Source organism: Orbicella franksi, chromosome 13 (assembly GCF_964199315.1).
Source record: "Orbicella franksi chromosome 13, jaOrbFran1.1, whole genome shotgun sequence".
In the NCBI taxonomy this organism is placed as follows: Eukaryota; Metazoa; Cnidaria; class Anthozoa; order Scleractinia; family Merulinidae; genus Orbicella; species Orbicella franksi.
The window spans coordinates 19238270-19256020 of record NC_138157.1 but is presented as its reverse complement, the minus strand read 5'-3'; the positions used below and the strand labels follow the sequence as shown (position 1 = coordinate 19256020).

Below are 17751 nucleotides of genomic sequence, written 5' to 3'. Positions count from 1 at the left end.
CTTCTGGGCCCCACATCACTTTATGAAATAACTGAGCTACTACACGCGCTCTCATTGGTCGATAGGTGTGTTTAGATGAGAGTATGTAAGCACAGTTGTGACGTTTTAGATTCGCGCGTACTTTTGAGAGTTATTTTGTAAAAGCAATAGAGCCGTGTTTGCATAGCCTCATCTAAACACTCGGAGGGTTGGGAGAATTCTCGAAAGTTATAAAAACCCTCGACTACGTCTCGGGTTTGCATAACTGTCTCGAATTCCCCAACCCTCTTCGTTAGATGAGGCTATGTATAGGCGGAAAAAGTGCTCTATTGCTTAAATATAGGCCCATCTAAGGGAGTACCCCCGGGCTTGAGACACCGGTTTGAAAATTTAGATTTGACGAAGTCGTTTATTTCCAGGACTGGTAGCCTTATTTCTTCAAGATGCTACCAATAATTGCCTTATTTTAAAAGGTTGAGCACCAGTACGTGGCTAATAGACCATCTTCACCGATAGCCGCCAAGACGGTTTTGATATTATTTATGACGCAAATGAGCTCTGCTGTCTGCCAGGGGGGCAAACACCGCAAAGACGAAAGTTCTCGGAAAATCGGCCCGACCCAGTAATGAAGTATTTACTCCAAAATTATTTTTGAGAGCCGCCTGATTTTGGAATAATGATTTAATTTTTGTGGTTAGATAATATGTTAGTAACTACGCAAACCTTTTGGGTTATAGAAATACCCATAAAATTGAGAGTATATTGGGCCATAATGCTAAAACATAGCATGGCTACGTAAACGTATCAGAAATGATGAAAAATTAAGAGGTTCAAAATTTCCGATTTTAAACCTGAATCTGCCCCCTGAAAAAGTGCTCACGTGCTCAGTTGCTTTATAAAGTGAAACGAAACAATAAATAAGGTATATTGCAACAAAGGAAACCCTTTTCCGACCTAAAAGTGATGTAAAGGCGCTAGTAAGTATTAAAAGTGACACGGATTTCAAGGATTTACTAAGGTTGCTTAGAAACCTAAAACTGTCTGGATGAAATTGGAGAGGGCCAGTAACGGTTATATAGGTTGCTGATGGAAAATCGATCGGTGAACGTTCCAGCCAGCGATAGGTACGGCGTCATAGTGATTTCAGTCGGTAAACTGTGTGAAATCTTCCATTTTCGAATTTCATTTGACGTCTTTTGAAGAAGAACTAATGGACGGCCTCAAGAACACTCTCAGGTGAGATTTGTCAATATGATCACCGTTAAAAAGACTCAATGTTAAACGACATTATTTCAGTTTAATATTGTATGGCGCGGCTATGTGAAAATCGTCGGAAATCGAAATTTTCTTTTTAGATTTCGACAGCAGTTTTATATCATACCGAATAATAAAAGTGGCAAATAGGTTTGTCTAAAACCATGATCTAACCATGATCTACATAGCCCAGCTAGAATATCAAGGAGCAAATAAACTACGTCTTTCTCTTTAACTTTCTAACTTACAATACTCCATTCAGTCGAGGCGAGAGAACTCTTGTACATCTGAAGTATCTCAATATTTGTAGCAACCTTAATTATAATTGTATTGTGTTTATTACACAAATTTTACTGATTTGACTCTAATGGATGGGAGCTGGAAAAAAATGCAGCTTGGCCAAAATTAACCAGGTACTGCTTTCCAGTTGTTCTTACAATTTTTCGTAACGTGTGTAATACGTAAGGCTGTGGAATTATATATCGCAATTTCAGTGAAAAAGATAGTCTTTCGCAAATTTTGGATTGAAGGAAGGTTTCATAAGATTGTTATTTTGTCAAGATTAACAATTCTGAGTTCAGTATAATTATTACTTTCTTCAAACAATATGGCGGATTGAAAACTTGACTGACAAGTATGTAATTAAATGGGTTCACTTGAATTGATGGTGAACGTACGCTCCGGCGTGGGTGAAGATGCACTCTAATGCAATGGTGTATCGTGAATGAACTGATGACACTGTTCTAGTGAAGCTAACTTTTGCTAGTTGTTCCAAGGAAGGATTTCTCTTTCCAACACTTTCACAAAGTGCTGCAAGCAGGTTAAGTGATAATTAATGTTGTGTGAATGACGAGTAAAATTCATGGCGGCTTGATCTGAGAAGAGAGTGTTTCAAGTCAATAGTCACGTGTTGGAAATCACACCTCGTAAAGCGAGCATGTACTGTGCATTTAAATCAGGTTTTTTGAAATAGGATTTCAAAATAGGGCTTGACGGCTTTCTTTCCGTCGTGAGTTTTAAGTTTGCTTTTCAGTTTTTGCAATCACTTAAATTTTCCAGGAGAAGAAAGAGAACCGGTTTACACGACATTTCATCGGAATATTGAGCAAGCATTACTTTGTTATGAACATGTTATTTCAAAAATACTTAAGCCGATTTGAGCCTTGATTAGTTAGGCTCGATTACCAGCCGCTGTTCGAGAAAGGAACCCGCGCTATTTCCCCGAACTGTCTTCTCGAGAAGAACTTAAACGCGACTGCCGCTTCAACGTATACTTGGTGGAGTTCAAAAAGCGAAAAGACTACATTTTCACTTCGTACAGACGGTATCACACAAACGTATTCTGCCCCTTATTCCCAAAGTGTCCTTTGATATCAGAAATTGCATCTATAAAGCGTCAAGACAGATCTTCTGGGCGGAGCGGGGGGGGGGGGGGGAGAGTCAAACTAGAGTACACTTAGACTTGATCAAAGGGCCATGTGAAAGAGGTCCCAAGTAAGACTACAAAAAAAAAAAGACAAGAAGCTTGAAAATATGTCTAGGAGCAAGTATTACCAGGAGCCCGTATTGCTTAAAATTTAGCACCCTGCTTTCCATCCCCCCGCCCACACACACACCCGCAGCATTTAGTTCCACAGGTGGGTGAATATGTGGAGTATGTCGTGAGTATGGGCATCTTCTTCCAAAACAATCTCGTTCCCAGGGGAAAGCCCTCGGAACAAGGTTGACTTTCTTCGCTTTTCCTAGCTACTAAACCAAAATGTAGCTTAGCAGTACAAGCAGAGTGATTGATTGCCAAACATCATCACGGCAAATTTAACAGAAATTGTCGAATTTAACCAACGTTTTAACTGGTATATGCGCTGAGTACTGAAACCATCCCTTATTAAACAGTTCGCCGGTGCTCATTTATACTCTCGGGTGGCAAAGAGACGCTGTGTGTGTAAAAAAAGAACACAACACAAGAATCCCAACAACACGAGGTCTCGGATCGAACGACACCTTTTTAATTACAAATTGAGTTTGCTAGCTGAGCTTTCATGCACGCCACATTGCCTCCTACTCCAGACAGCTTTGGTACCAAGTCTAATATCCCTCCCCTTTCTACCGCCCAAATCAAATCAAATCAAATCAATGTAACAGTACTTGCCTACCAATAAACAAAATCTTCAAGCGAATGGAGAGCTTTGAATCAGTACTTGTGACAGCAACTTTCAAAACAAAAGCATTAATATTCCATTAGTTTGTATTTATGTTCAATGTATGAGTAATCCGGGTGACCAAAACAAAGGAACAACAGTTTGTTTATTTATACCAAATGCTCTCCCGCCACCAAAAAAAGAAGCATCGGTCAAAATCAAGTTCACTGGGCACTCGGGGTTCAAAGGAAACTTATCAATGTCAACAGCGCTGCAATTGACTCAACCCAAAACGTAAATTGCCGGAACAATTACTTATGAGCTAACCTGTGGGGCACCTGTTAAGCTAAAGAAAGAGCCCATACCTAGTACCAGTTAAGCGTTTGTTTAACACGCCGTTTATTGGCATTCAAGTGCAAACTTTGATGGCAAAACATTAGCACGAGGTACAGGCAGAAATGTCTGTTTTCTCCTGGCTGGAAATTCGTGAATTTACACCATGCCAGTTAGTTGCTCTATACGAAAAATAGATTTATAAAGTCTTCACATCCGATCGATGGTAAGTGAAAGACATTATTGAGACAAAGGTGACCTATAATTCACCGTTTTCCTATGTTTAATTTCCTTTCACTGCCAGCAAACACTTCAGAGCAGAATTTGCTAGGCGGAGACCTTAAAGTATTTCCATAAACAGCTAAGACAGGCATAAAGTTATTTTTAGCCTCTTGATAAATGTAAGTTCCTAATCAGAACAGAGGCACTAGGCAGATGCATTATGGGAGGTGAGGGCTAGATGATCAAGTCGTCGAGCGATACGAGAAGATTACGCTCCAATCCAGCGTGACTTGCAAGTCTCACGTTCTCCTCGATCTACTGGCTACAGTGTTGGAAAGTTTAGGTGAAAAATTTACACCACCCCTCTCCCAGTTCTTGATTAGAAAAACGACGGAATTTTGGTCGGTTTTAGGGCGAACTCATCATTGATTGTTGAGGACAGGGGCGAGGGGAGGGGGGGGGGGGGGTGATGTAACGTCTCTTTTTCTTTCTTGATTTTACCCCAGGCCTCTCTCTCACGTAACCGGCTCCGCTTTCTGATAGCGTAGAAATGCGTGACATGAGAGGCCATGCTTTTCGTTTTCTTGAGGCAGCGTAAAACTGTCTGCTATAAAATGTTTCACTTTCCGGCAGGGATAGGGGAAGTCGTGAGTTTTCATTTTCGGTAAAACTCCCATTTGATAATTTCAGGCTATAAACACATAAACACATCGTTAAGCTAGTTTTGATGGCACGATATCCGATAGTATGTTGATTCTTGATTGCAATTTTTTGTCTGCGACTTATTTCTGTCCCAAATAGGTATTTAATGTGCGTCTGAGTAGCTCAGGAGTCACTCGTTTACTGTATTCTTCAGTCTCTCACCACTCTCACTACATTAATGAGCACTCCGTCTGTTTGGTGGAATATCAACGAAGATATACTCAGAAGAAAGTTATAACCAAACAAAAAATTCAAAAGACACTTGTCTTTTGAAACACAATGATGTTTGTCAGTGACGTTTGTTATGTGTCATTACGCTATCTCAAATATAAAAGAAGGTTTTCAACACGAGTTTCAGTTTCTTATTTCCTTTTCGAATATAATTTGTCACGGAAATGAAAAGAATTTACATAAAATCTCGGTATTTTGTTTCTTAGTATATACTGCTTCAATCTCAGCTCTGTTTGCCATTCAGTATTGTCACCCAAGAAACAGCCAAAATCTCAATTAATAATACCAGGCAACATTAAGGTTTTGACTTCAATTTGCCAAAAATAATGAATTGGATGCAAACATCACAATTTTAAATTTTATTATGTGTTGATTTGATGCTTTATTGTATTTGGTTTCGCACGAGGGAGCTATTTTAGAGCATATTTTGAGGCAAAAAATTCCCCCCTCATTTCATTCGGGGTTTCGACTTCCGGTCTTCAGTGATATTTGGGGGGTCCAGCCCTGCAAAGCGGAAGCCCTCGCGTACATAAAGTGATGTGGTTGCAAGTTTAGTGTGTATTGTGAAGTCCATGCATATAATACGATACATTGTACCTTATTGCTGCAGGGAAAGACAGGCTGAGGGTTTATAATCGACATGGTTGTGATCATAAAGATGAAAGGTCTTCCCTGGGAAGCCACAGCCCGAGACATTAGGAAATTTTATCGAGGACTTAACATCAGCGAGGAAGACATTCACCTAGCTCCAAGCCAAGAAGGAAAGGCATCTGGATTTGCTTTCGCTTGCTTTCAAGAGGACGACGAAGCCAGGAAAGCTATGTACAGGAATGGAAATTACGTGGGAAAACGATATATTGAGCTTGTACTAAGCAGTCAGTCGGAAATGGAGAAAACTTTGAGCGAGGGTGTGCGTTTTCGCCGTTTTGACGGCTCGGATCGTGAGCGTCCACCTGAGATTGAGACACTCCGGACTGAAAGTAAAACAAAGTCCATTGATTTGAGAGAGAGTTCAAAGATTACTCGAGATATTTCTCGACGATCACGAAGTCGAAGCCCAATCCGGAAAAGCGCTTCTGTTGATGGATTCAGGAGCCGTAGGGATCATGGTGGGTCGAATCATGTGAGTGATCGACGATCGGTTACTAGTAAGAAGTTTAATGACCGTGAAAGTTTGCGTAGCACAAATAGTAGTGCTAATGGACTGGCAACAACTCGAAACGAGCTGGATCGGCGGCCACGGGAGAGGGAAAGGGAACGAAGAAGGAGTTCTGACAGAAGTGAGCTTGGTAAAATCTCAGCTAGTTATGGCAGGGATAGGGAAGGCAGAGAGACTCGACTGGAGACTTCAGGTGCAAGGCAGGGAGCATCAAATGGTTTTAGACGCGAGCCCTTCGGCAGCAACAACAGAAGCCGGCGAGACTCAACTAGTCAGGATGGTGCAAATTCCAAATCCACGTGGGTTAGCATGAATGGGTTACCCTACAGTGTCACTGAGAGCGAGATCCGTCAGTTTTTCTCAGGGCTGAATGTTGTGGGTATCCATCTGATGGTGCACACGTCAGGACCTTTTGCTGGGAAACAAAATGGCCATGGATATGTGGAATTTAAGTCAGTTGGGGACTGTATTCAAGGAGAAGACAGAAACCGCCAATTCATTCGAAGGAGATATTGTGGCGTTAAGCGATGCAGCTTCGAGGAGGTGTTGAATGCTCTGGGAGACAAGATTGAAAACTCTTGGAGATTTCAGGAACCTAACACCATTATTGGGGGTAATTTCTCTCAGGAGAGTGCAATGTATTCCGTAGGGAACATGAATGGGGAAGATCAGAATCTTTCAACTCCTGACCTGGGTATGGCTGTGAACAGTCTTGGGGTGAATTCTGTGGGAAAGATGCCTATTCCACACAATGCAGTTGTGGGTATGGAGGGTCCTTTGAATCCTGTCAACCAGCTAGCAGCTGGCGCTAATATAAGTGTGAATGATATCAGTGCAGGATGTGTGATTGGGATTCGTAATCTGCCCTCCACTGTTTCAGCAGAAGAAATTTTGGATTTCTTTTATGGGTTCCCAATCATTCCAGACTCGATACGCATCCATTACCTTGCTCCTGGGCGATCATCTGGGGACGCCATGGTTACACTACCTACCAGTGGGGAAGCCTACAGTGCAATTGAGCAGCTAAACAATAAACCTGTTGGAAAACGTAAAGTACAGCTATTTTTGGTTTAAGTAGAAGGCAGGAAGATGCAATTTCTTCTTAAGTGTATCAAAGTGTTTCAGAATTCATACCCAGCTTAATTGATTTTTCTCAATTTGAAGCACTGTATTACAATGTATTCAGAGGGCTAGGGGATAGTTTTAGGTAGTTTTTGCTTGTAATATGTACTACAGATGGCTAAACTTTCGTAATATTACGATAACAAGAGCTAGTTTATCAAGAGGCTGATAGTCCAGTACTACTCTGTACAGTTATTAGTAGACAGTAGTGACTTGACTTGTCTAAACATAAAATTTTAATGACTTTTCAGTAGTTTATAACTCAAGAGACAAAAAGAAATGTATATATTGTACCAGCCTCTTTTTGCGAGTCAAGTGTAGTAGCTTTTATAAGTGTTTAGGAAAGATTTGGTGATCGTTTAAGTGGTATTTTTGTCAGTTTTTTAGCCACTTGATCCATTTTAGGTCCTGTTTCACACCATATTTTTGGCTCAGCATGTTTACTGGCTTGACAAAGACCTTTTTGTGGGCAACAGAAATGGCTGGATTTTGTCAAGATCCATTCAACTATTGGCATAGAGTTTAAGAGAAAGAGAGAGGGTTCCAGTTGTATTGAGTGGTGATAGAATACTGTTTCGTAATATCCATGTTAAGTGACAGTATTTTTTATTGGGAACTGTTAATAATTGTTAACCAAGTTACACAGCCATTCAACTGGCATTTTGGTCAATTTTCTACATATCTTGGGTATTTTTAACCCTTGGATGAGGCAGGGAGGAAGTATTTTGGGTTCACTTGAGCAAACAACAGGTCAAGGCAAGTGCTCCTCTCATAGAATTTTGGTAACTTTGTCAGTGTGGCAAGAAATCAACCTAAAATATTTGATCTGTGTAACAACAACTTCACTTGAAACAATTTTTTTTATACCATGGCCAAAGTTTCGTATATATTAAAGGTCTTTTGTAGTAAGATATGTTGTATTCAGGATTTTCTGCTGTTATTCTCTGAAATGAGTTTTGGTGCAGTAAGTACAATGTTGGTTTATTGTGCTGTGGCACAAGGGTTCTCTGCAATGAATAATTTTGTCCTGTTATGCTTCAATGGTCTCTGCAATTTTCCATGTTGATGGCCACACGCTAAATCAACTACAATGAAAGATCCATCGCAGTTATGGTGAGTGGAATGCACACAAAATTTACATGGCAGACTCCAATGGAAATTCATTGTGAAGGTTACAAGCAAGAGGTCTTAAGAAGTCTAAGAAGATGTCTCGTTCAGTCGAGACCAGCTCTTTGTTTACGTTTTGCATGCCATCAGATTGTACGCCCTTTGTCGCCTGGGTGTCACGCACGCAGCAGAAGTTTCTGGCGTCCGGCACGCAATATTTTATTGTTCTATTCCATCGATCAAGCATGCATCGATCATGTGCCTTAGTGATTAAGCATGCTAATTTCTAAGCTGTCTAAGCTCTCCTAAGCTCAAAATGTGAAATTTCGTACGCTGTATACATTCATTTCAATCATAATTGGCGGAATTTTATAGCCCCAAGTAAGCAATTTCTTTTGTATCTAATTGAAGAGACATCAAGTTGTATTTGTACAGTAAAAAACTCAAAGAGGATAAATCAAAGAGTCTCACGCCTTGAGGTGGTCATCAGACAGGCTTTAGTACGATAAAAAATTTACCTTGGCTAATAAGCCGCAAAAACGATGACACTGCTGATTAATTAAGATTTAGGGTATATTTAGCTACTCAGTTTACGAGCAAACGAGTTTATTTATTTGCAGAAACAAGAATTCAATTAAAGCACACTCATTGGAAGTGACGAAAGAAGCATGTGCAGACAGTTCTGATTCGAGCGATTTCGTGAGTTGACTTGTTATCAGACGAAGCAACCAGTGCAGTCCTATGGTTGCCTGTTTTGTTTATTCCATTGTTGACGCCAGCGTAGCAGAAGGCATGGAAAAGACCCGTGATAACACATCACACATGATCACAAAAAATAGTTTTCACTTGACCACAGAATTCGATGTCGTGAATTCTTTATCCCTTACCCCTGTAATATGCAGTGAAGATGGCAACATATCTGACAGGATAGACTAGACTGGGTGGAATAAACAGGAAGTCGTATATGTCTTCTCAGTGGGAAGGGGGTTCCCCTTTTGTGGAGAATGGACGCCATAGCGAAACTGAAAGGACCAGTCAGCAGAAATTGCCGATCAACTAATTAACCTCTATTTTCTCTCAACTGTGACGACAAACAACTGAATCCGGAAACCTCAAGCTGAAAGAATCAAGAGAGGTTTGGTGCAGCATTTGGGCTATTTGGGAGTCTATACGACCATGGGACAACTAGGGCCTAAAGGTGCCTACACGCGAAAGGGCTTGTTGTAGGGACGTATTGAAGCGACAAATCACACTCAAACACTCATCCTCTTCGCTCCTTCGTGAGTGGAGCATAAGGCCACTCATCAAGCGACAAACAGCAGCCGGAAAATCACAGTATGTCCACAAAAGAAAATGTAACGGAGAGGTGCACATATCGCAGCGACATGATTCGGTAAACTTTAATAATGAAGTCTCTTGAGCACACGCAACATGGCCCCTCGTGTGTTAGTACTTTTAAATGTTAGAACATGCCCTAGACGGCGAAGGGGACCGGGTTGAACGACGAAAGAACTAGTTAAAACATAAACGTGTTATTTATTCACACTTGCGCACGACGTCTAAAATATAAGTGTACTATTATAGTACAATACAATTAAAACAGTTACAAAAATAACATAGGAAAGAGGAAAACGGCCCAGCATACAAAATGAATGAAAGAAACACTATGACAAATATATGTACAATTATTAGAATTTTTGTTTTGTCTGTGAGAGCAGGGCCTGCAGTGACAGGAATTATGTTAAAATTCTTTGGGTCGACTATTTAACGAGTCTGAAATAGACTTGATTTGTGACTGAGATAGACCTTTGCAGATCGAGCCATGACCTGAACTTGTCGATGAAAATTTGATGAAAATAAATCGGTGATGGAACGAAAGGGGAGTCGGAAAAGGAGAGAGCGAGATGAGATTGCAACACTACCAATTTTGAGACGTGATCACGGCGGTTTCTTGCGGTTTGTGTGGAGGGCGATTTTGGGTCAAAATTCGGACTTGGATCGTACCTTATCAAAAATGGGTTGTACCAACTAGATGAGGCTATGTAAACACGGAAAAATTACTTTATTGCTTTTATCAAATATTTCTCAAAAATACGCGCAAATCTAAAAAGTCACAACCGTGTTTATATACTCTCATCTAAACACACCTAACGACCAATGAGAGCGCGCGTAGTATCTCAGTTATTTCATAATTCTGAATTGTGACCGAAATCCCCCTCCATAAGTTTGAAAGTACAAATAGGTGTGGAAGAAAGATGCTGGAAGCTTTCTTCACGCCCTTTTTATTGGGCTTTCTAACTACGACTGGACGACCTTCAGTTCATAAATGACGTATGAAGTTTGGCTGTTCGCTTAAATTCGGTTAACGTTTACAATGATCAATTCTTCGGGAAAAAGACAAATCTTAACATTCAGAAAATAATAGTAACAAAAATAAATAAAGCTATAACAACAAATGATGTAGATAAATAAATTAATTCATGTCAATATGTATAAAGGTTGTGTTGCAATTTTCTATAATGGTAAATGTAAGATATAACATTCGATTATTGGCAAATATATAAATAATAAATAACAAGGCTGATAGCCTGTTCCAGTCTCGAAAAAGAAAAAGCGGGCGTCAACATTACCCTCCCAGACCTCGCTCGTCACCCACCCGGTCGGTGATCGTGAGGGCGATCGAGAAAGCGAGAGCCTGGAACGGGCTATAAGGTTGATAACTAAGGAACCAATGAGTTACACAAACAATCCAATGAACCAATCAAAAGTCAAAGCAAATACCGTTAATCCTCGAATTAGCGTCCGGGGAGCGCTTATTCGAGGGGGGCGCTTATCCGAGGGGGGGGGGGGGGAGCGCTTATTTAATTTTTCCCAAATCGTGGCCTGACATGATCCTTTTTTTAATACATCATGTGCGCGTAAACACCTGCATAAGCTGTTTATTGACATAAAAAGCTGATCCTAAAGTTTAAATCGCGCACCGTTACTACTTAACGTGTTCAACGTGTTCACTAAACGTGTTCACAAACTGAAACAATGTACAAATCAAATACAACATGACGAAAACTATACATCCTTTGTTGTCTCATTACTCGTCCACGAAATGGGGGGGGGGCGCTTACTCGAGGGGGGGCGCTAATTCGAGGATTTACGGTATATGTGGCTGAGGCGAAGCGCGGGAAAACGTGTGCGAGCGCGTGACGATTCGTTTTGGTTTTACTTCTGATTGGATGACAAAGCAGTGCGAGTTTTTTAAGCCAATCGCGCAGCGTTAAGACCTATTTGTACCGCATGGAAGAGTTGGAAGGGAACGTTGAAACTAGATGTTGCTTAATCTGACGGTTGGCTACTTTACTGCTTTGAATTACTCCAAAGACAGCAAAAACTACACCAGGAGGACTAAATACAAGTACACGTATATCTTAACTATATGGTTTAGTTCACGAGTTAGAGTGGAAAAGCAATGAAAAATATGCGGTAACGAAAAAGTAGCAGCATGGTTCGAAACAAAATCCTTATAATAGTTACTCTGGAAGACAAAGAGGCTAGCGTGAGACTTGTGGTGGGACAATGGTTCATTTTTTAATTATTTCTCTAAACGCATCTCGCTCGTGCCTCGCCCTTCGCGCTTGCCTCGCATTCTCGTGAGACGCTTCCTTCCGCAAGGGCGTTGCACCGTGATAAGTGGTGCACGTGCTATGTTCTGAGTGGCCAAAAGTACTGGTAATCGGAAATTAATATCTACGACGAGGTTGGACTTGTTTGGATTTACAGAAAAAACACATTAACTTGACTTGCATCTGTTATTGGAAGTCACTGTTATAATCGTCAATATCTACACCTCTGTCGCTTGTCCCTGTTCTGTTAAGTGACTGCTGTGATCCGAGAGAGCCTTGGGAGCTAAACCGGTTGAGTGAGGTCTGGGAACCATTCTTCACCACGTCCAGTCGAGAGGGCGGTAGTGCAGGATGAAGATCATTTTGGAAGGCCTGCATTGAAAAGTTCGGAGGGAACGTTGAAACTAGATGTTGCTTAATCTGACGGTTGGCTACTTTACCGCTTTAATAAATTACCCCTAAGACAGCAAAAACTACACCAGGAGGACTAAACATAAAAATAAATTTAAATTTACTATAATAAAATCTAACTTTTATTTAAAGGTACCCTAATCTAACTCCTTGGAGGACTAAAAGTTGAATAAATCTAAATGTACAACAATAAAATCTAATTTAACTAAAAGCTACTTTAACCTAACTACACTGTCTAACAAAACCTTGGATAGGAAATAAATAAATAGGTCTCTCTAGTCGTTCATCCGTCTGTCTGTCTGTCTGTCTGTCTGTTTGTCTACCAATCAGTCAATGAAAAACTAGAATTCAAAGCCATAGCCATGGGTAATCTGGATATCAGTGCACTCAGATTGGTAGGCGATTTTTTGCTCTAAGATACTTCATGCCTTGTTATCCTAAAAAAAATAGAGGGGCCAAAAGGCAAATTTGCTTTGAATTTGTGACAATTTTAGAAGGACTTGTTAAAATGTATAGAAAAACCACTAACAGATATATTTGGTATTATTATTCAAAAAAGAGACTGAGATGTTTTTAACCCACTAATATATGTGCCTTTTGCACTCGTAACTCAGAATGAACAATACCTCGATGTCTTGCTCCTCATCCATGGAAACAAGACTTTGAAATGCAGCTGTATAAAGCTCCAAGGCTTTGGCATGAAACAACATCTGGCCATGGAAGAAATTACTGAACACTGTCTGTAGACAGAAAAAAAAAAAAATTAATTATCACTATTAGTATTTTAAGTGGAATGCGTGCATGTATGATCATGATACAAAGTTGATACATAATATTCTGTTGATCTAAATATTTATTTTAAGAACTGGGTTGAAACCAAAATAAAGACAAATCCAGCTACATCCAAGTCTAGCATGTCTGTACCCAGGCTAAAAACAGGAACATTACAAGGCCCTGTACACATTCTTCCTTCAGTGTGTACTGCAGTTAACTGTAACAGTAGCTGAAATTCTAGGCGGAGGAGTAACACTGAGTTACATGCAAAACCCAGCAAACAGTCAAAACCAACAATCTCAAAGAACAACTGTAAGCCAACTGTAAAAGGAACAAGACACCTTAAGCTCTTGATTTACACAATAAATTAAAAAGGTGTACATAATAAAAAGCTCCTTTCTTGAGTTCATGAAATACAGAAACTGGTTGCAAATAAAGTCAGAAAAATTTACTTCTGTCATTTAATTCTTACCTTGATGTCCTCCATCTTCTTTCTTTCAAATTCCACCATTTGTTCTTCCAGTGTCTGTCTTGAGCGGTTGGCATCAACTGTTAGCTTCTGAAGGTCCTGCTCAGCCTGGAAAACACAGTGTGTGCCCAGTCAAACAATAGAAACCTTAGTCAAAAAAGAAAACCAGCTAAAGCTAAGGGAAATTCAAGACAGAGCTAAAAAAAGTTTAATATCAGCTGTTAATATTCAAACTTCAACTCAGCAATTAATTTGAGTACTGTTATGTCTGGCTTCACCAGGCTAGCATCTGAGGTGCTGAATGCGTACATCTCTAGTTTTAATAACAATAAAAATTGGGTCAGTTCTATTCACCACTAGCCTTTTTAAGCCTCTTCAGTAAACCCATATGCTTGCCTCTGCTTTGGTATTATTAATTAGCAAGCAGTAAACATGATCATTAACATTTGGTGGTTGACATTAGCATTTCTCAGTAAACATTCACTGGAGACAGAAGGGCATTAAGGTGTTTTGCAAAAGGTGAACTATAATAATTTGTTATGACTGATGTGGCTCTTTCCCATTTAAAATATTTACTTTATTTCTGGTTAATTTCCCAGTGTACATGCTCTTAGGATGCACCCTTTTCATGAAATCGTGATAAACCTTGGTTACACATGTAAATGTATCTTTGTGGCATGTTTCAATATCCTCTGTTCTGCTATAAAGCCTGATGGGAAATCAGAATTGTTTTAAAAACATTCACATGAGATTTGTGAGAGGTATCCTCCAATGGTTACCCACCTTCGACTATAATAACAACAGTTAGGGAAAATAATTGGAATTAAGAGTTTATGAAGACTAATTAAAAATAATAATCTCAATAGTTAATAACACTGATGATTTTATGTCAGGTACACAACTCATACAAAAATAAACAGAAACAAAGATCACCAGCAGAAGAGGCTGCCCAATCCGGCATGCACCAAATCTGCGAGCAAAACAACAGTTTGTGCACCCAGTTGGGTCTCTCAAATCAATGTATGGTGAATTTAATGTAGGTAAAAAGTGACATAATGTAATGCAATGTAGCATAGCACAGTGCAAAGCAGCATAGCACTGTAATAGCAACTATTGTACTGAACAGTTTGCCAACATAAGAAAATAACTGGTTACAATTAATTAAAGTGAATCACAATCCCTCCAGCATAGTGACATGTTTCCTTAAATTTCTTCGGGAAGCATTTTAAGGATACAATCTTTCCCTTGTTTTTGGGCTCTTTGATTTTAAGTTTTTCCACTGCTTTACGTTTCAGCGATTCTTTCTCTCTGGATGCAGACAGTTCCTTTACATATTCCCTTGCATGTTTAACATTTGTGGCATTCAGGGACAGAGGAGGAGAAACCTTTGCCTGCATAAAGTCCACCTGACAAATAATATTATAAACATACATCATGATATGAACTTCTACATTGGCAGGGATGCAACAACAGGGTTGGTGAATGGTAAATTCGGGACCTTGTGAAAACGCAAGACTAGCTTTTTTTGCGAACCCAAGACCTTTGTGAGTACGAGATGTTCAAATATCAGTTATAAAAACCAACAAATGAATCAGGACTTCAAGACTTTCTTAGTCTTACAAAGTATCGATCGAGACTTATTGAAAAAACCGAGACTGCGAGATGTACTTAACTTCTCAAAATCAAGCCTAAGAAACCACTGAAATTCAAAGAAAATTTTGTGAGACTCATGGTTTTTGAAGGATCATTCACCACCCCTAATTACACAGGTGTATATTGTAGGTATAGATCCCCAAGTTTTATATCAGGTTTCTCCCATGGGTGGTGCCTATGAGTAGGTCCACCCTAGGGTCAGAAATGTGAGCAGCATTGTTGGGAGAACAAGTTAGTGGTCACGACTGATACAAGCTGACAAAGACCAAGGGGAGCAAGAATTTTAGCTAGGTCTGATATCTGTGTAAATTTTTCATTTTTCCCTTTCCTGAGCAATAGTAAAATACCATTGGCCAAAAACTAATTAAAAATCTCTTGTAAGTTACACATTTCAGGGTGTAGTAGAATTGCACTTTCATGTAGTCTCATGACATAGATATATAATTTACTAAGAGTAAATAAAGATCAGAGCTACATCCAACTGACACGTAACAACAATGAGAGACAAAAAATAGTTACATGTACAAATGACATCAAACCTTTTAAATGGAGACAAATTAAATGCTGTGGTAAGACTACATGTACTCACCTGTGCACCCAGAAAGTCCTGTATTGCGGCAATACTCTCACTGACGCCAGCTAAACTTGCTTTCATTGAAGGGTACTCCTCGTCAGAATACATATCCACACTCCTGGACAGTTTCATGCCTTTTTCTTGTAGAGATTGTAATCCCCCACTAAAGGCTGTAAAGTCTCTAAGAAGTGTGCTGAAATTTCTCTCTGAAAGATTGATTCTCTCTGTTATTACCTTTAGTTCATGGTCTCTGAAATGCAATGACATACAAGTACAGTCAGTCAATGTCTACACTCTGTACAGAAGTACATGCTATAGAGTAGACAAGCTAGGAGACTAGCTTTGATTGTCTACTTTACAGAGATGCATTTTTCAGAGATCCAGAGGTGTCTGCTTCACAAAGGCAAAACTGAGGTATTCACCTTGGAGACATACTTGCCTTCGATAAGTATCCAACTTACAAAGGTGTCCAAATCAGAGAGGTATCAACCTTGAGAACATGTCTACAGTACATGTATGTACTCAAAGATGATAAAGACAAATTAGCTGCCATAACAGGTTTTGACCAACTGTTGTACAGCGAGTTTCTGAAACTGACATTCCAAGTGTTAGCCCTTTGTCAGAGCAAGGTACAATGTGTAAATATGCTCTTTGCTCTGACCAAGGACTAATATTCAAAATGTTAGTTTCAAAAAATTTCTGTGTCACTTAATTTACCTTCATAATAATGTTATCAACACAGTTGAAACCCCATAAGTGACCACTCAAAATGTCAAACCTAAGTGGTCGTTTATGGGAGGTGATCACTTACAAGAGCTTAGACCATACTGGGTCAAAATTTTGCCTTATTAGCATATGGTAACTCCAGAGACTTAACCTAAGTGCTGAATACTGTACTTTGCTTTTTATACTGTAGTTCTGTTTAAATGTTGGCTGTTCTTGAGAGAACAGTGAATCAGAAAATAAAACCAAATTTCTGTAATTATAAGACATTTAAGGTCGTCTTTATTAAGACTGATAGAGTATAGTGTATGGTTGCTGAGGAGAGGAGGCTGTGACCAGGGGTTCGACTGTTATTAAGTGTTTCACTTGTCCACCAACACAGCACAGTAGGATTCCCTTTGTCTTAGAGTGGTGTCTACCTTGCAGGTCTATGTTCCTGCCCTAGAAACATGTCTGCCTTTAGTTAGAGAGGTGACCATCTTAAAAATGTGTCTGCCTCAGAGGAGAACCATCTTAGCAAGAGGCCTCTAACCTTCGAAACATCATACATGTACATGTCTTCATTAAATAGAGAGGTGTCCACCTTGAGGAAATGACTGCCTTTGACAGTTTAAGTGGTCTGCCTTAAGGGACAAACAAGCTGACTGTACTTACGGTCACATGTGCAATATTTCAATGGAGTTGGGTAGATGTTTTCATTGCTAAATTATTTCATAATTAGTAACTCAGCAATGAAAACATTTACCATCAGCATCAACAAAAATGGCAGGTGTGGCTGCTGAGTTACTCCTACGACGGCGAGAACTAAGCTTATACCACATGTGTATGAAAGTTTTGACAAGTTGATGTAAATTATTAATATTAATAACATAACTCGACTTATTATATATCAACCTTGCTTTTGTTTCACTTCTGATCTCACTCGGAGTGGAAGCGCTTAAATTCGACGAAGACTTCTTCATTTCCACTGGAAACTTAGCAGATTCTTTCCTGTAGAAGTTACGATCAACAAATCATAAAGGAATTCGCGAACCATGGAAGTGTCAACGACGCCGCAGAATATATTGCCAAGCAACGAATCTTTTGCGCTCTAAGTTATTCAAGACAGATTCCTTATGTTCCTCATATATATACTCGTAGATATGTCAGAAGCTAGATGCATTCACCGTAAAAGATTTCCAACGAATTCAGACCGATCGATGCCTTTCCCACCCTTCGCTCGCCATCCTATGATGACAATGCTCACCTGTGTGGGGAGGTGAAGAAAAATTTTCTTACAGCCA

General features: G+C 39.7%; 2 protein-coding genes across 2 annotated transcripts; one reads left to right on the top strand and one right to left on the bottom strand.

Annotated features, from left to right (window-relative positions):
- Positions 1-5097: 5097 nt before the first annotated feature.
- Positions 5098-9119, top strand: LOC145466560 (uncharacterized). Its single transcript, XM_081450272.1, has one exon. The coding sequence runs from the start codon at positions 5500-5502 to the stop codon at positions 7090-7092; it is 1593 nt and encodes a 530-aa protein (XP_081306398.1). The 5' UTR covers positions 5098-5499; the 3' UTR covers positions 7093-9119.
- A 644-nt stretch (positions 9120-9763) lies between these two features.
- LOC145466598 (CBY1-interacting BAR domain-containing protein 1-like) lies at positions 9764-17690 on the bottom strand. The gene is made up of 7 exons (XM_081450308.1): positions 17363-17690; positions 15761-15995; positions 14754-14924; positions 14302-14307; positions 13522-13626; positions 12902-13015; positions 9764-12236 (listed from the first exon to the last, which is right to left on the bottom strand). Exons 1-7 carry the CDS (start codon positions 17428-17430, stop codon positions 12051-12053), a joined length of 885 nt encoding a protein of 294 aa, XP_081306434.1. The 5' UTR covers positions 17431-17690; the 3' UTR covers positions 9764-12050.
- Positions 17691-17751: the final 61 nt, after the last annotated feature.